This window comes from Chaetomium tenue, assembly GCF_020726465.1.
Source record: "Chaetomium tenue strain MPI-SDFR-AT-0079 chromosome Unknown F5144scaffold_1, whole genome shotgun sequence".
NCBI classification, from domain to species: Eukaryota; Fungi; Ascomycota; class Sordariomycetes; order Sordariales; family Chaetomiaceae; genus Chaetomium; species Chaetomium tenue.
The window spans coordinates 4,384,380-4,402,147 of NW_027117329.1; the positions used below are offsets into that span (position 1 = coordinate 4,384,380).

General features: G+C 57.2%; 6 protein-coding genes across 6 annotated transcripts; 3 read left to right on the top strand and 3 right to left on the bottom strand.

The window, feature by feature from the left end:
- The first annotated feature begins 31 nt into the window (after positions 1-31).
- F5144DRAFT_57246 (molybdenum cofactor sulfurase) lies at positions 32-3,043 on the top strand. The gene is made up of 2 exons (XM_066788892.1): positions 32-352; positions 409-3,043. The coding sequence occupies exons 1-2, from the start codon at positions 259-261 to the stop codon at positions 2,811-2,813; spliced, it is 2,499 nt and encodes an 832-aa protein (XP_066649000.1). The 5' UTR covers positions 32-258; the 3' UTR covers positions 2,814-3,043.
- A 229-nt stretch (positions 3,044-3,272) lies between these two features.
- On the top strand, positions 3,273-5,251 carry F5144DRAFT_543720 (uncharacterized protein; the record flags this gene model as incomplete). The annotated part of the gene is made up of 3 exons (XM_066787262.1): positions 3,273-4,832; positions 5,119-5,143; positions 5,193-5,251. 3 exons carry the CDS (start codon positions 3,273-3,275, stop codon positions 5,249-5,251), a joined length of 1,644 nt encoding a protein of 547 aa, XP_066649001.1.
- Positions 5,252-5,560: 309 nt separating this feature from the next.
- F5144DRAFT_57281 (uncharacterized protein) lies at positions 5,561-8,880 on the bottom strand. Its single transcript, XM_066788924.1, has 4 exons — positions 7,853-8,880; positions 7,266-7,793; positions 5,740-7,218; positions 5,561-5,668 (listed from the first exon to the last, which is right to left on the bottom strand). Exons 1-4 carry the CDS (start codon positions 8,702-8,704, stop codon positions 5,579-5,581), a joined length of 2,949 nt encoding a protein of 982 aa, XP_066649002.1. The 5' UTR covers positions 8,705-8,880; the 3' UTR covers positions 5,561-5,578.
- A 3,185-nt stretch (positions 8,881-12,065) lies between these two features.
- On the bottom strand, positions 12,066-14,562 carry F5144DRAFT_557088 (uncharacterized protein). Its single transcript, XM_066788003.1, has one exon. It carries the CDS (start codon positions 14,324-14,326, stop codon positions 12,176-12,178), a length of 2,151 nt encoding a protein of 716 aa, XP_066649003.1. The 5' UTR covers positions 14,327-14,562; the 3' UTR covers positions 12,066-12,175.
- A 228-nt stretch (positions 14,563-14,790) lies between these two features.
- F5144DRAFT_589132 (Uroporphyrinogen decarboxylase) lies at positions 14,791-16,178 on the top strand (the record flags this gene model as incomplete). The annotated part of the gene is made up of 5 exons (XM_066790003.1): positions 14,791-14,845; positions 14,954-14,995; positions 15,057-15,592; positions 15,645-16,041; positions 16,096-16,178. 5 exons carry the CDS (start codon positions 14,791-14,793, stop codon positions 16,176-16,178), a joined length of 1,113 nt encoding a protein of 370 aa, XP_066649004.1.
- Positions 16,179-16,569: 391 nt separating this feature from the next.
- F5144DRAFT_598146 (uncharacterized protein) lies at positions 16,570-17,680 on the bottom strand (the record flags this gene model as incomplete). Its single annotated transcript, XM_066790916.1, has 3 exons — positions 16,570-16,649; positions 16,715-16,788; positions 16,923-17,680. 3 exons carry the CDS (start codon positions 17,678-17,680, stop codon positions 16,570-16,572), a joined length of 912 nt encoding a protein of 303 aa, XP_066649005.1.
- Positions 17,681-17,768: the final 88 nt, after the last annotated feature.

Here is a 17,768-nt window from a genome sequence, read left to right on the forward strand (position 1 = left end):
ACCCCACATTCCCCGCACGGACAAGAGCGCACCTCAAGCGCATAGTGGAAGGGGGCGAACTCCGTTTGCCCCAAGGCCATATTGTGGGTCAAAGCAGCGCCTGACCACAACTGCTTGTGGCACTTATAACAGCACTCTTTCGGCGTCGTTGTTCCTGAATTCTAAGAGATATGCATATCACCGTGTTACGCTCGCAGATGTCACGAGCCGGTATTTTATCAGTGGAGGCACGGACACGACGATAGCATCAGAGTGGTCATGGCAAGGACCGACGACCAAGTAAAGTCAGTCGACACACGCTACAATGCTCGTGTTGAAAGTTTTAGGGATGAAGAGTATCCTATGCTGAATGGTATGTAATTTCATGACTTTACATGTAGCAGATGTGAGTGGCTAACCAAATCACAGGCTCTATCTACCTCGACCATGCCGGGACTACCCCCTACCCCAAGTCCTTGATGGACAGGTTTGCAAAGGAGATGACTTCGAACCTGTTCGGAAACCCGCATTCTGCGTCGGCTTCGTCACAGCTTTCGACGACACGAATAGAGGACATTCGTCTACGGGTCCTGCGTTTCTTCAATGCTGACCCCGCCGAGTTCGACCTCGTTTTTGTGGCGAATGCGACTGCTGGAATCAAGCTTGTCGCTGATGCCCTGAGGGCTGCTCCGGACGGGTTCGACTATGCCTACCACCAGGCAAGCCACACAAGCCTCATTGGCGTCAGAGAAGAGGCTCGAAATAGTCTCTGCCTTAACGACGGGGAGGTTGATGGTTGGCTTAGCGGAAGCAGCCCTTTCGAAAATGACAGCGAAGACCGCCCGGTTCTGTTTGCTTACCCGGCACAGTCCAACATGGACGGGCGGCGGTACCCCCTGACCTGGGCTGAAAAGGTCCGTCGTCGTGGGGCGAGGAAGACGTACACGTTGCTAGATGCAGCAGCATTAGTCTGCTCGTCCCCACTCGACCTGAGCCAGGCCGATGCAGCTCCCGACTTTACCGTCCTCAGCTTTTACAAGATCTTTGGTTTCCCGGATCTGGGCGCGTTGATCGTGAGGCGGGACGCAGAGGGGGCATTCGATACGAGGCGATATTTTGGTGGCGGCACGGTTGACATGGTGGTCTGCTTGAAAGAGCAGTGGCACGCACCCAAGGCCCAGTTTCTACATGAACGTCTCGAGGACGGAACATTACCGGTTCACAGTATCATCGCGCTGGATGCGGCGCTAGATGTGCACAAGCAGCTGTTCGGCTCGATGCGGCATGTCGCGTCGCATACAGCTTTCTTATCCGCGATGCTCTACACGAGGCTCGAATCGTTGAGGCACGGGAACGGCCAGCCGGTTTGTGTCCTGTATTCACCGAGCCCGGAGACGTCAAGCAATGGTATTGCGAGTGGCCCCGTTACTACCTTCAACATCCGCAATAGTCAGGGGGCTTGGATAAGCTTGGCCGAGGTTGAGAAACTTGCCACCCTGAAAGGGTTCCATATTCGAACTGGCGGTGTCTGCAACCCTGGCGGCATCGCCTCGGCCCTGGGGCTTGAACCATGGGAAATGAGACGAAACTTCAGCTCGGGCTTTCGCTGCGGGACTGACATGGATATCATGGCCGGGAAGCCAACGGGCGTTATCCGGGCAAGTCTCGGTGCCATGAGTACCATCTCCGACGTAGACAGTTTCGTCGACTTTATTACCGAGTTCTACCGGGATGCGTCACTGTCCCCGGCTAGGACGGAACCGGTGCCGCAACCCCATGACTCGTCACGGCTTCGCATTCACAGCATGTCCATCTACCCCATCAAGAGCTGTTGTGGGTTCCAGGTTCCCCCGGGTACCGACTGGGAAGTGAGGCCCGAAGGGCTTGCTTGGGATAGAGAATGGTGTCTAGTGCACCAAGGCACCGGCCAGGCATTGAGCCAGAAAAGGCATCCTAAGATGGCCCTCATACGCCCGGCGCTTGATTTCGAACGGGGCCAGCTGCGGGTCAGCTACGCGGGGGAGTTGCCAGCTCACCAAACCCGAGAAATCAGTATACCGCTCTCCAAAAATCCCTCTCTTTTCCGTTCCTCGTCTTCGCGCTCGAGGTCCTCCCGTGTATGCGGAGAGGAGATCCAGGCGCAGACATATTCGTCCACAGCCATCAACAGTTTCTTCTCCGACGTCCTCGGTGTGCCCTGCTTACTGGCGCGGTTCCCCGCGGGAGGCCACGGTAAAAGCATGCGGCATTCCAAGGCCCATCTGCAAAAACATCAACTCTCCCTCCTTCCAACAGCCAGGCCCGCCCTCCCAGGCTCATTTCCGCCGTCACCCCCGGACTCGGACACGGAAAAGACGGTTTCGCGGCGGATCTTACTCTCTAACGAAAGCCCCATACTCGCTATTACTCTCCCGAGCGTCACTGAACTCAACCGAGAAATACACCTGTCTAAGCCCGACTCCAAGCAGGTCTCGCCCGCCGTCTTTCGAGCCAACATAGTCATTGCCCCTGCCGACCTAGACGCTCCCTTGGCACCCTACGCCGAGGACTCCTGGTCAAGCATAAAAGTTGGCCCGCAACAGCACGGGTTTGAAATGCTGGGTGCATGCCGGCGGTGTCACATGGTCTGCATCAACCAGGAAACGGCGGAAAAGAGCGAGGAGCCGTTCGTGACGCTGTCAAAGACCCGAAGGTTTGACGGGAAGGTGTTCTTTGGGGTGCACATGTGCTATAATGACGGGGATCAAGGAACATTGGGATTGACGAAGGAGAGGCAATTCCCAACTGTGAGAGTTGGGGACATGGTTGTGCCGGAGTGGCGGAAGGGGGAGTAAACGGTCCGGGGAGTGAGATGAGATGCGAACTGCCGAGTCAGATCTCGGCGTGGTCATCGGGGCTAGGGAAGACGTGGCAATTCGTGCTTAAATGTAGTTAAGTGGGCTGTCTCACCGTCTAGGTCTGCGACTTGCGAACCCTCGAAACTGCATAAGACACGAAAGCCACAGCAGCAAATGAGCCGAGTGAAGCCGGTTAGTGGTGTGTTTCTTTTTCGAATCAATATAACGCCCACGGCAAACTCCGCCGCTTCTAGCTAGTGCGAGCTGATCATTTACGCCGCTTCAAATTTTCTTCCCTTGTTCAGCCACTTTCCATTTCAATTGTTCTTTTAATTTATTTGCCAAGCCAGGCGGTCTGTTGGGTTCTTGTTTTGAGTGTTTTCACAACCTGACTCGACTTACAACCTTAATTGCTTCATTATTTCCCGTTTCGGATAGCATTAAAGTGGTGCCCCGATGGTCGTCCACGCTCCCGGATCCGCCTCCGGGTCCGGGTCAAGCCAAGAATTCTTTAACCTAGCCGTCTACCAACAACAGCAATACAGGGATGCATTCAACGCGGCGGTTGCGGCCGGTGAACTCAAACCACTGGTCATCCCCTGGTCCTTTGTTGGCAGTTTTTTCCTTCCGCTTCTTTACCTCAGCATCCCCCACACGAATCGGCCATGGCTGTACCGCATGCGCTGGCTTGTCGCCGCGGCAGTCGTCTATCTCAACACTCGCCTACTGCAGACTACATCTGCCATAAATGAGGCAGTGGCCTTTGCGACTGGGCTACTGGCGGTCTGGGGGACCATCTCGGCGCTGAGGCTGCTGATCTTTACTCGGCCGCAATGGGAGGCGGCGAGGGTTGAGCGGCGACCGAGGCGGACTGAAAACGGGCATGGCCTCGGAGGGGAAAAAGAGAAGCCAGTTGCCATGGTGCCGCCCGATGAGAGCGTTGCCGCCTCCCTGCCCCACAACGAATACTTTTGGCAGCCCTTCCCAGCTACTGCCTCTTACCTCACCCGTCTCGGCTGGACCGCCGACCTTCTCACCGCGTGCCGTGGCGCAGGATGGAACTTTTCCATCTCGTCCATCCCCCACCCCCCCTTCCCTACCAAACCTCTAGACGGCAACGAACTAGTCCGGCTCGACCTCATCCCCCTCGCCTCGCGCACCGGCACCCGCCGCTCACAAACTTATGCCGCCTTCTTCCGCTCCCGCCTCCTCGAATTCACCCTCTCCTACCTAACCATCGACATCCTCACCGGCACCATGCGCCACGACCCCTATTTCATCCTCGGCCCGGACTACGCCACCCAGGGCCACCCCCTCCCGGCGCTGTACGCCCGCCTGCCCCTTCCAGCGGTGACCATCCCCGTGCTGCGCAACATCCCCGCGTTCGCGGGCATCATGGCCGGCATACACCTGTACCACTCCCTCCTCCAACTCGCCATCGTCTTCCCACTCCGCGGCCTGTTCGGCGCCCGCGCCGAGCTCTGGCAGCACCCGACCCTCTTCGGGGGGTTCGTGCCCTCCGTCCTCGACCGCGGCCTCGCCGGGTTCTGGGGCGGCTGGTGGCACCAGACCTTCCGCGCGGGCTTTGTCGCGCCCGCACGGTGGTGGTTCGCGTCGGCGGAAAAGCGGCCCAACGACGACAACAACAACAACGACAACAACAACAACGACAACAACAACAACGACAACAACAAACCCTCCCCCGCCCCTCCCCTCCTCGAAGCCTTTCTAGCCTTCCTCCTCAGCGGCACCCTCCACTCCGCCGGCGGCCACACCTCCGTCCCGCGCACCACCCGCCCCTGGACCTCCATCGCCTTCTTCACCCTGCAAACCCTCGGCATCGCCCTCCAACCCATCCTCCTCCCCCACACAACCAACCCAAACCCCAAAAAGACTTCCCACCGCCTCACCAACCTCCTCTACACCCTCGCCTTCCTCCAACTCACCGCCTGGGGCCTAGTCGACGACATGGGGCGGGCCGGGGTGTGGCTGTTTGAGCCGGTGCCCTTTTCGGTGGTGCGTGCGTTGGGGCTGGTGCAGACGCCGGGGGAGGGGGGCTGCTGGCGGTGGGATGGGGTGGCGTATGGGTTGCGGTGGTGGGACGGGGGAGGAAAGGGGGGGTGGGGGTGGTGGTGGTGGGAGGGGGGGGTTGTTTTGTGATTTTCTTTTGTTTATTTATTTGTTATATTTGGGGTGGGGGGGTGGGGGTGGAAGGGGGTTGTTAGGATGTTCTTCATTCCTGTTGTATGGTATACTGGGTGCATGGATTTAGATAAGACGGGTTAGATTTGGGTAGACTTAGGGGGTAAGGATGGGTAGAGCTCAGTGTATGTAAATCGAGCGTTTGATATCCCGTGCTACTGTTTATCACACTAGTTTACATGCAACCTAAACTCGAGGGTGCAACGAAAGGTCGGAGGAGAAACATTCGGTAGATCTGGTATTAGGAGGACTTTAACATGCAAACAGTCAGCCGAGCTTCCAAATCTCTTCTCTTTGTAACCCCCAATCACAATGAGCCATACCGGCCTACACCTCCCTGGACTGATTAGTTTCGGCCAGAGATCACAACAGACAATTAACGCTCTATGCCTGAATCTCAGATACGCGCCCCGTATTAAACACACACTTAGAACAAACCAATTCCGTCCCGCTATCCACCACGCTCTTTTCAAACCCTCTCAGCCAACCGCACCAAACACAACCACCCACATGGGGCAACATTAGACACCCCCTGAATCAATGCCACAACCCACACCGCCCTACCACGGACCCATCCCGTTCTCAAGAAACGTATCGAAACTCAGTTGGCCCGTCTGCGGGTCTGTCGGGAACAGTTCATTGAGAGCCTCCTGTATGTATATCATTAGCCCCCCTTTCACTCATGACACACCGGTTCTAAAGGGAGAACGGGAAAGCTCACCCAGTCAAGGTCCTGCATTACATTAATCATCGGCGGCTGCCCCATCGGGTGCCCCACCGGGCCGGCAAAGCTTCCGTGGCGCTGCTGGCCGGCCACGCTCCCGCCGTCGCTGCTATTCTCGGGGCTCCCTGCGCCGGCGTTCTGCGGCGGCAAGCCCCAGAGGGCCTCCCCGTTGGTCACACCCGTGAAGACCATATGATGATGATTTGGTGGTAGAAAGTCGAGTGGCTGATGCTGCTGGTGTTGATGCTGCTGTTGGTATTGGTGCTGACGTGGATCCTGCAGCTGTGGCTGAGGTGGAAGCATCATGCTCATGGAAAACGAAGACGGCGGCAACGTATTGGGGACAAAGGTGCTGTCCATAGGCCCGGAAAGAGAAGACGAAAAGGGAGGAGGACAGGGTATGTGCTCTGTCTTGAGCATGGGGACGTCCCCAGCCGCAGAATGGTGGGGTTGCGAGGCGGGTGGGTATGGGTGCCCTTGAGATTGTGGTTGAAGAGGCGGGTGGTCCGGGAGCGGCGGCGGTGGTGGCGGGGATTCTTTGACAGCTTTCTTTCCGGGCACTGCCTTGTTGATGGCTGTCGGGGCGCGGACCTTGCGGAGATTCATGTAGAGGTTCGTCTTACTCATGATCTCAGTCAATATCTGCAGACTCTTTTGCTCCCGCGGCACGTTCGGGTCAAGCTGGAACACCCAGTCGAGGCAGGGCCATATGCGTTCGGCTGCCCGGTGGTTGGGCCGGTAGAATACTTCGGTCGCTAGCAGCAGTGCGATCTGATATTGTTGGTAGGCTCCGAGATACCACGCCCAATCTCGGAACATGGGATTCGTCTCCAGGCGGATGGCAATTTCGATGATCATAACGCCGCTGGTGACCAGCAAACCGCTCAGCTTCTCGGGTAGAGGGTCTGCCGCGTTGGAGTGAAAAGGGTGCAGCACCATGACATGGAGCCGGAAAATAAGCAGCTCCATGACGAGCCGGGCGTACATTTGTATCGGTACCCGATCGTCAAGTTGCCGGCTATACTTCTCTAGCATCCGCTTCCGGAAGTTCTCAACACGGGTTAGCATGGCAGTTAGCGTCGTCTTTCGATTTTCCAGCTTGCGCCGGTCTGTCCAGATGTTGCGCATCATCTCGTTGATCTCGGACCGCATGATCGGCAGGAGCATCGAGGTCCACGCTTCTGCCGGCGCCGGCCAGACCGTGGCCTGCGGCGTCAGTTGGTCCTCTTCGCAATTGAAGGGCATCTTGGTGTCGTAGTCTTCGCGCCGTATCGCCGGTTTTGGCCCTTGGGCCTCGCATGTACGGACATCAAGGAAACACAGCTGGTGCCAGACCAGGCGCCTAACTTGCGTCTCCAAAGGGGTGAGACCGTATGCTGAGCCATCGCGGTGAAGGCCCATGCACTCGGCCACCCGGACAGCGGCGCCGACCAGGACCGAATGAGCCCTCGAAATCTCGTCTCGGCAGAGTGGAAGCTGGTGTCTGTTAGCTTGCTCAGGAGACAGTTGAACGCGTAACTCACCAGATACATGACAAAGCCCTGCAGAGTCTCGAACCTCGTCGTGCTCAGGAAGTTAGCCTTGCTCAGAGCAGTCTCGGTTCCAATCTTCATGTGCAGTACTAGCTGGGCTTTGCTACAGTCCTGGCCCCGGCAGAAACTGTCGTCCACACTAACAGCAGCGCTGAACCAGGCCGCGAAGACAACGGCTTGTACCGAGGCACGAGGCTCGATACCCTGCCTAACCTCCTCCCAGAACGACGTGTAAATCCCCTCAAAGGAGGACCGGTGGACGCATCGTGCGATAGGGTGGACGGCCTCAAGGTAGCGGTGCATCAACCGGTGGCCCAACTCAATGGGCGGCAGCAGGCTAAGCAAAGTCGGCGACTCGGTAAACTGACCAAAAAAGAAGCCGCTGGTTGGAGCAAGATATGAATCTCCCGGCTTGAGGAAATCTGGGATATCAAGGACGTCTTGTAGCCCACCGTTGACCACGAAGGCGCTCTGTGTGCCGTACATTTGATTCTGGGTATCGGCTATCCCGGCTTGAATCTAGGCGGCATTAGCGAGGCATAGTGGTTGGGGAGACCTCCTCGTGCTATAACGCGTACCTCTTCCGATATGCGCGGTCTGTTTAGCCCGCCAATCCGCTCGGTTATTCTCATCTTCCCAACGCGGATGCCGAGGTCAATGAGATCGTCAGTTCCGTTGCCGTCGGAATAGTCGTCGTAGGTGAGGTCGAGAGCCACCATCGGGGTAATCTGCAGCTCTCGCTCCTCGCCGAGGTCGTTTTCGACATCGTCTGCCACAAACCGCTGGTGTTGGGGGTCGGAGCCGTCGTCGGGGCTCCCGCTGCCACTGCGGCGGGAGGTTGCTCCCTTGGCCACATCACGCTCCAGTTGTCTTTCGAGTGAGCCAACCTTTTCCTTGATCTCGGTCAAGCGTTGCTGACTAGCCTCATCAAGATTGGGGCCGAGGTAGACACATTCTCTTTGGAACCTTTTGCAATTGTGGCACGGATGTTTCTTTTCGCACTTCAGCTTGCGTCGTCGGCATTCGAGGCAGGAGGTAATCATGCGCATTCGGCGGCGAATCGGTTTCTGCGGGGTGGAAGCGGCAGCGGTCGTTTTAAGCGGCCCAGGGCCGAGGACTTGGGCATCCTCCTCGCCGTTAGGTGGCCCATTGGAAGCTTCATTTGATTTTGCTGATGTGCTTTTCATCGGATTGGCGTTGCATGTGGAGGGCGGCGCTGGGGTGGCGAGGCTCTGCCTTCGCATTCCGGACGAGGTTGAGTCAAGCACGGCAGATGCCCGAGCACCACTAGGGCCATGAGGTGTTGGGGTTGAGCGATGTGGTAGAACGGTGCCGTAAGTGCCCTGGCCTTGTCGGAGCGGCGCCGAGTGTATTGGATGAGACCAGTAGTGGGCGGGCATCATATCCGGGATAAGGTTGTTGGTAACCATGATCACGGTCCAAAAGATGTAGACCAGTAGCCAGTATCGGAGGGGCGAGGGGGTGAATGGTAGATATTATTAAAGCGGGCCGGAAAACGAAGCAAACGAGCGTACGGGGTCCGCGACTGGAGGGGTCTCGGGCAAACACCGAAGCGTGTGTTTGTCGAAGTCAAGGCACGAGAGATATCAAAGTAGATAATGTCGAGTGTTTGACGCAGAAGTGAAAACGGTCGAGGTCGAGGTGACAGGTAAAACGAAGGACTCGAGTGGTTGGAAGCAGGGGTGATGCTTCAAACTTAAATAGATTGGCAGAGGGTGTTTGGAGTCGCGGCCTATCTGTTGCGTGCAGCCAAGGTGCAGATATGGCAGGTTTGTACCGGCTCTCGTCCACTGCTTGGTGTCGGCTTGTTGCAACCCGGGGACACTCGACATTGGGTGAGCGTGTTGCCCAGTCTAGTGACTCCGGTCAGTTTAGTCAAGGCAAGCCGACCCGGCCCGTCTCCCGAACAAGCCTCAACGCAGCATCGCATCCATCTCCACCTCCGTTCGATAGTTGGTTGACGCGGATGTATGTGATAGTAACTAGATGTCGGTCTGATTTGACAGCCGCATGGCCTCGTGAGGGTGTCGGGCTTTATTCCATTCTTAGGAACACGAGGCAGCCGGGGCTCTGTGGCCTGTGTTCCGTGCTCTAGACTCTGTCTAGGTCCCCGGGAGGAGGGGAGATGGGGGGGAGCTTCCGCTGTCCTGAGCAACCTGGGACGTGGGCCACCTCCATGTCGGCACCATGGATGGCCTTCTGAAGCAAAGGCACCCCGCCGTTTTTTTTTTTTTTTGGCGTATGACACTCACTGCGGCCTACACTTGGAGCAATTTGCACGCAGGAGACGGGTTGGGAAGGGGCGATTCCCGGTGGCCCGCAGTCCGGATCCCATATCCCTGCCCGGTCCTGCCCGGCTCTGCCCGGTTACAGACCTAAGGTAGTTCTTTCCTGTAGGAGCAGCCCGCAGACCACCTAGGGCTACGGTACGAGAGTACTTCGTACCTTCCCCCCAAATACCCGACGCAGATCGCCCCGGGCTGCAGAAGGTGAACTCGGTATCCGGGTCAGCGATACTTCGGCTACAACTTGTCCCCGACTCCACACCCCCTGTACCTACCAGGCAATCTTCAATCCTACTCTGCGCGCGTGGGATGGGAGGGATGGCGGGGGGTGGGGGCTGCTACCGACTTTTCAACGTCTCAGAGCCTCTCCCATCTTACCGGGTGCCTTTTGCAACCCTATGGCGCCATTGGCTAAAACACGCAACTGTCGACTTTCGGGCTGGTCCGAGACTGCCTCGGTAGGCAGGCTGGTACCTCGTGGCTGAGGCGGATAATATTCACGCAAGCCTCTTCTCCTCCCACACCTTCCCTTCCGCCTCACCCCATTCCAGTCCGGTGTAGACGTTTGTCGTGTCAGGTAAAGTTGTCTTGCTTTGCGCTTTTCCAGGGTCCCGACCCCACCCGGACGCTAAACTCCCGCTCGCTGCCGGACGGTGCGAGACAATCCCGAGATGATCGGCTCCGCCATCTCCTTTTTCCCTCTCTCACTTGAGGATGGGCAAATATAGGACGAGGCACCTAAGAGAGAAGGTGTAAAATATTAATTTATGAATCTTGACAGGATTGAATTTTAATTTCGCCCGCTACTGTGTACATCGAATGCCGCACGCTTTTTAATCCCAAGCCCAACCACGACCACGAGCTGAGCACGCACTGGCATGTTGACAAACTCCCCACCCTCTTCACGCTAAGAGGTTTCTAGCCTAGCGTTGCAGATCAGCCGACCCTGGCAGCTTGGTTATTTTGTGGAGGCGTTTGTATTTCTAGTTGATCTAAAGCTTGGCTCTGACCACAGCTCAAACGGATCTTGTTGAACCTCAACATGAAAGCCACCATCCGACGAGTCCGCAGTAGCAGCCAGCGTCCGCGCCGCCTTGGCCCCGACGCGACGCAAAACTGAGACAAAAACTCCCGTACCCTTTTCTCACATGCACGGGGAGAAAGTCTAGGAAAGATCCAGAATTGGAACGCGGGCTGGGCTGATTGGTAATATGTCGCGCACCGAAATGACGCCGTCCTATCAATGATGTTGATTCTTCGTGGTTGAAAGGGGGGGCAAGAGGGTCGCTGCAGCATCGAGATTAGGCCCATCGGGAAGATCGAGTGTCGAGCGTCGAAAGTGAAACAACATTCACTCACGTTCCCCCCCGGCTCCCGTCAGGGGAGGCAGCCTGCCGTTCCAGATCATCCAAGACACCCACTGACACGAGCTGGCAATCGCAAGGCTAAGGACGCCACTGGAAGCAGAACAAAAAAAAGAAGGCTGTCGAGGGTGCGGGGAGGGGGGGAAGAAGGGGGGGAAGAGGCGCCGGGGAAAGCGGAAAGGTGGCCCGTTCCCGCACCACCACGCTCATCCCCCCGCTCAACACCGTCACCCGTCCACCCACACGCACTCCCACTCGGCATGCATCCCCACACAGGCGCGCACGCGCGCATCCCCTTATCCGACACCACGCATCCGGGTGAGACATGACGAGCGCGCGCGCGCGCGTTTGTGGTGTGGTGTGTGTGCGTGTGAGTAAAACGCGCACACGCCAGTCCAGCCATCATCATGTACATACCGTGTGTACTATGTACATAGGTACCGAGCCGGAAGAGTATGACCGGGTGGCTGGCTTCCCTCCCCCCTTTCTGCTTCCATTCTTGCCTCTCCGCGCCCCGGGGCCCACCACTCCTGTCTCTCCCCCCCTCCGGCGGACTATCGCCCCCCCTTCTCCACTCTCCCTGCCGGCCCTAAGTTAGAGTTAGTTTTCTTCCCCCGCCAACCGCTTTCCTCCCCGCGGCCTCCGCCAGCCCGGGCCCCACCTCGATCTAGGCATGCTGTGGAACGTCAAGCCAGTGTTGCTGCGTCGCCCCCTGTGCGACTATGACGGACAAGCCCGCCGCCGCCCTGGCCTACCTACCTGCCTGTGTGGGTGTCAGGTGGGTGGGTGGTGTGGTGGGGGGAGGGGGGGAGCAAGAATTGACGAGGGGAGGATTAGGTAGGAGGGGAGGGCATGGTTTGTGGTTTGAGTGTAATTGGATTGGTGTTGGTTGGGGTGTGGGAGTGTGGGAGTTCAGGTTTGTTATTGGTGGCTGTTGTTATTGGTGGTATGGGCACTGGCATGATCGGCCTTGCTTGCTTGCTTGCTATCTTGCGCCTCCCCTCACGTGGAATGACGTGCGTAACATGCATCGCCTGAGCAGGAGGACAGGTTCCGGAGCTACTAGCTCTCGGCTCTCCCGGACAGCACAAGGGTGGCAAGGCTAGGCGGTTGGAACGGTTTGTATGACTTTATTTTCGGTGTCGAAATGATAACTCTCTCGCGAGTCTGTAGCGAGACACGGCCCCGTGCCGCCCATGCTTGAAGTCTGACTTTCTCTGCGCAAACCCGTTCAAAACTGCCTTCCCCCGCCCTTGCTGATCCAATTCTGCAGCAACCTGGCCCTCCAGCGCCTCAACGCAAGACGGCACGACCAGGCCATCTCCAGGCCGTGTCTTCTCTCAACAATTCTCAGAAACCACAACAGCCGCTTTGTCCTCCCGGGCTTCTCCTCCCACAGGTCCTTGGTGACAATGCGATACATGTCTTGGATGATGAAGTCCGGGACCTTGCCCCTGATTACCTTGAGGAACGCAAACGACCGCGATACGTGGCGGAGGGTCGCGCGGCTCGAGAGATGGGGCGCTTCCATAAACGCCTTGGCCACCCTCTCCACGACCGCCGCTCGGCGTCTCCCGAACGCACCGCGGTGGCGCTGGATCTTGCTCCTAAATGTCGTCCCCTGCTGTTCCAGCTTTCCGATGTCCAAAACGCGCCATATTTCTTTCGGCGGGATTTTCGGGTCGTGGACAATGTCTTCAGCGTACTTCTCGAAAGCGCCCGGAAACCATTGCGGTTGGTCTTTGGTCTTGACCTCTTCCGACCACAGATCGCGGAGGTGGATTGCCGTAAGGTGGTCGTTGGATGTATACGCGAGGTCTTCGAGCATGCGCACGGGCAGTTTCCCAGTGAGCGTGTCAAATAGCAACGATCGCATCACGTAATCCGTCTGTTGTAGCTTGGTCAATAGTTTCCAGGCACTCCGGTATAGGCCCTTCCTAGTTTCTCCTTTCCCGCGGGAAAATACTCCGAGGAAAAGCGCCGCGAGCGCCGCTTCGTCGCGTTTCCCACGATGCCGCCTATAAGCTCGATAAACGTCCTTCGGGGCCTTGAGGTATCCTCGGCTCGCCCACTGCGTTAGTAGCAGCGAGGACACCTCTACTATAGATAAAGGTTGCATATTCAATGACGAGTGTGATAGAGAGGCGGCAGCATCAAACATGAAGTCTTCGTTGACGTGGGAATTTTGGGCGAGTATATAAAGCCAGCTGTATCGCAAGGTGTGTCGACCTGTCTGCCAAGTGCCTGCTGCCGTGAAGACGAGGCGGTGGGCGGCCGCGAGTAATTGCTTCGTCTCTTCCGGAGTAACGCCCCGCAAGGTACCTGAAATCGCCTGGGCCTGCCGTAGACATGAAGGCAAAGCCGAGAGTTTTCGCTGTTTCTCGTACAGCTCTCCCAAGATGGCGATGTCCATCAGCCGCCTGGTCTCGGATCCCCCGAGCGTTACTCGCGAGAGATTCCAGGTCGAAAAGAAACAGCCAAGGACAGAGAGAATGCCGTCATAAACATCGGGCCGGTGCGTCATAGGCATCGACGCCATGACTTTGACGAAAAGGTTGCAGAGCGTATCGTCGGCTGGGAGCCTCGACATTTGAAGGAGAAACGTGTTCCAGAATCGCGCATCCAGAAGATCGGGTGAGAACACCTTAGAGTTTGTAATCCCGCTCATAATCGCCCTGCAGAACGACAAGGAGAGTCGATGGTCCAGTGGTGATCCCTGCAATCGCGAACCCAACATATCCCATACTTCTTTCGACAGCGGTAGAACATCATTGGGGGGGATCTCTCCAAGCACGATAAGGTGCCTCAACCTGCTGCATAGCTTCCCGGTGTAGGATGCGAGGCGCTCATCGTCGGCATGGGTAACCGCCCACCGGAAACCACCCATGGGGGCTGCGTATGGATCAGACGGCGTTGTGACAACGGGTGATAAACTCGGATCATGTAATGCCGCACTTGTAGAAGCCGCGAGGGGCCGACCGGCCTCTTGAGGTGTTGACTGTCGTAACAATCGGGGTAACCGCGATATGGGCTCGGCGGAGGTGTGATCGTCGTGCCGTAGTTGGTTGCGTTCTCGGGTGCGAGCTAATGATGGCGGTTTCCAAGTCCATTGTGTTAGGTTCAGCGGCACCAGAAATGCCCATGGTGGCGGTGTTGGTGGACAGTGCCAGGTGCTGGCGTCCCCCATGCGCCGCCGTCCGAGTCGGCGTTGGCTCTCTAGCGGCCCCGGGACATTGCTAGCCTTTCTGTTCCACGTCCTCGACACGCAGCAGTATCGTTCAAATGCGCTGGCTAGCAAGCCATCCGTAATCCATATTGAATCCTTCGAAGGGACTATCTGGCGTTGGAGGGCGCGGCGGCACTGCGAAGCGGGGGGCGTCATTGTCGAGGGGCGGAGGGGAGGGTGAGAAGAGGGGGAGAGCGATTGGTGGGTTCTGCCAGCTCCATCCAAAAAGCGAGGTCTGAAACTCGTGGATGGAGCAGCATGCGGTTCGGTCGCGAGGTGTTGAGACCGATTGGCCCCGTCGTCGTCGGTTGCTGTCGGCGCAAGCTGAGCCAAAAGCCCCCCCAACTTTTCGCGCAATGATGAAGCTTTGACGTTCAGAAGCTTTGGCCGATCTCGAATACTTGGTGTGGCTGGAAGGATGGCTCGGCAAAGTGGGAGCTCCAGCATGGGTACCTTGCAGGTGTGGCGCAGACCGGGAACGGCTTGGCCGGCTGTGCCGACTGCCCCGCGTCCTTGTCAAATGTCAGTGACCCATTTAAGAGCCCATGGCGGGGAAGTTCCAGAACACGATCCAGAGAACCTTGAGAGCTTGAGCTTGCTTGATGTCAACAACCGCAACCATGGAACACCAATTCCCTCCTCTTCAAAATGATTTGATTTTGCGGGTTGCTCGCGGTAAGTTCGTTCTTGAATCTTCTTTTCATCCTCTCTTTTTTTCTCCCTTTTATTTTTATCCTTTTTTTCCCGGATGAATGGGACGGAAACACTGACGTTAGGTCACAGGCGAGAAGGTCGAACGACCGCCCATCTGGGTGATGCGGCAGGGTAAGGCACCCCACCTGTTTCCAACACTGCTTTGATATATATGCGCTAACTATCAGCATAGCTGGTCGATATCTCCCCGAGTACCACGAAGCGAAAGGCGGCCGTGATTTCTTCGAGTGCTGCAGAGACCCTGAGGTCGCATCCACTCTCACGCTGCAACCCATTGAGCGCTATGCCGGCCTCCTCGATGCCTCTATCATCTTCTCCGACATCCTGGTGATTCCCCAGGCCATGGGAATGGTGGTGGAAATGATCGACAAGAAGGGGCCACACTTCCCTAGTCCGCTGCAGAGCCCAGACGACGGGCAGTACGCCGAGGTGATGAAGCGCAATGTCGACGTCGCAAAGGAGCTCGACTACGTCTACAAGGCTATTACCCTAACCAGGAAGAAGCTTCAGGGCCGTGTGCCGCTATTCGGCTTTTGCGGAGCACCCTGGACCTTGTTCTGCTACATGGTCGAAGGCGGCGGGTCCAAGTTCTTCAAGGAGACCAAGAAGTGGATTTACAAGTACCCTGAGGAGACCAAGGCCCTTCTTCAGAAGATCTCGGAGCTTTGCGTTGAGTACCTCGCGCTTCAAGTCAAAGCTGGTGCCCAGGTATTGCAGTCGATCCCCGCTTCCTTGTGCTTTCATTGACCATCCGTGCCAGCTTATCCAAGTATTCGACTCGTGGGCAGGTGAACTCTCGCCATCATCGTTCAAGAAGTTCTCTCAACCCTACTTGGAGTACATTGCCAAGCACCTTCCCCCGAGGCTCAAGGAGATGGGGCTAGAACCCGTTCCGATGGTTGTGTTCCCCAAGGGCGCATGGTATGCCCTAGACGCTGCATGCAACATGGGATACAACATCGTCGGCCTCGACTGGCTTCACGATCCTGCCGAGGCCGTCAAGACGGTTGGTGACCGCCCAGTCGTCCTCCAGGGTAACGCCGATCCCGGTGTCTTGTACGGCTCGCACGCCGGCATCACCGAGGTTGTGGAGGAGATGGTGAAAGGCTACGACTGGGCCAACCGGAGGAAAGGCTGGATTGTAAATCTCGGGCACGGTGCGTATATCTATCCATTATTAACGATGCCGTATGTCGCTAACATGATTCTAGGGATCACACCCTTCGTCAACCCCGACGACCTGAAATTCTTCTTCCAGGAGATCCATCGCCTGACCAAGACAGATTCCCAATAGCGGCGCGGGCCGAGTCTTCATTGTATATAATGCCATGATACCATGTAAAACTGGCTAAAATCATGCGGGGTTCTGGGCTCTAAAATGTCATCAAACCCCTTTTCCACTCTTCACATCGGGCCTCCCACACTAGAAAGATCAACTTTTGCCCTGAAACATGTTAGCCGAGTGTTCTGATCTGAAACACCATGTTCAACTTTATCTTACCAAGATAAAATCCAACTCTTCTTGCCGCCAATGCTTCGGCACAAAGCTTGACTCTGGGCATTTCCAACAAACACGTCGGCGGCCCCCCAGCCGTCGTCACCGTAATCTGATACGTGCTCTCTCATTAGCTTGCAGGCTAAAGCCTTTGCTAGACCTCGTTGGCGATATTGTTCCTAAACACTCATCAACGCCGCTGGCCTACGACATAGTTGTTATTATCAGCACTAACCTCGACGTGTAATGTCATTAGTGTCCCATCAAGCCCTGGTAATCAGACGATGTGTTAGTCGGCTGCCTCGAAGCCAAGGTCAATTTCCGTTCCAACTCACCCATAAATGCCCACGCGATAGGCGTCCCATCCTCCAACCTCACAACCGTACTCGGCAGCTTAAGCAGCGTCTCCCTACAGCGACAGAAATCTGATCAGCACTTCATCCCCAACCAACCATCCAGCCCCCCCCTCCTCCCCAACAAGCGTGAAAACCAGCTAAAAGAAAAGTGAAAAAAAGAACCAGAAGAAGAAAAAAAAGCACCCACGGCAACCGCCTCACACTCGTCCGTCCCTGCACAACCTCCGCATCCCCCCACCTCATCCGATCCCAGCCCGCCCCCTCCGGTAACAACACCACCCCCCCACCCCCACCCTCCTCCTCCTCCCCACCACCCAGCAGCGCCTCCACGCGAAACAGCCACTTCCCACAAAACTCCCACGCCCGCCCGGGCGGCACCGCCGCCGACTTGGCCATGCGCACCCCGCGCGCCAGCAGGCCCTGCCGCACCGTCTCGTGCAGCGAGCCGATGAGGGGGGTCAGGTTCTCTGGTGCTGGGTCCGGATTTTCGGCCTCGGTGGTGGTGGTGGTGGTGGCGAGTGCTCGGATGCGCCGTAAGAGGGTGAGGACGAGGTCGAGTGAGGTTTCGTCTTGCGGGGGGCGGGTGGTCCAGGTGTAGTAGTTTGGTTCGGGCTCGGTGGTGGTGGTGGTGGTGGCTTCGTTGGCGGCGCGCTCGAGGGAGGAATAGAGGGAGAGTTGGGTCTCGGGCGCGCGGGAGAGGTCGACGAAGGCCACGGCGAAGGGGGCGGTGGTGGTGGTGATTGGGGGCGGGTTGTTGTTGTCCTCTTCCGCATGGCGAGCGTAGAGGATATGGGTGCTGGGGGTGTGGCCGCCGGGGAAGTTGCGGGCGAATTGGAGGTGGCGGAGGACGGTGATGGAATGGGGGAGGTGGGCTTGTAGGAGGGCGAGGAGGGATGGGGAGGGGGTGGGGGTGTCCTCGAGGAGGATTGTTTGAGGGTGAGACATGGCGATAGCACTGCCGTTTGCTCACCGATGTAACTGATGATCGGGGTGAGTGGTGGTTGTTAACTTTTGAGTTTGGAGTATGTGGAGT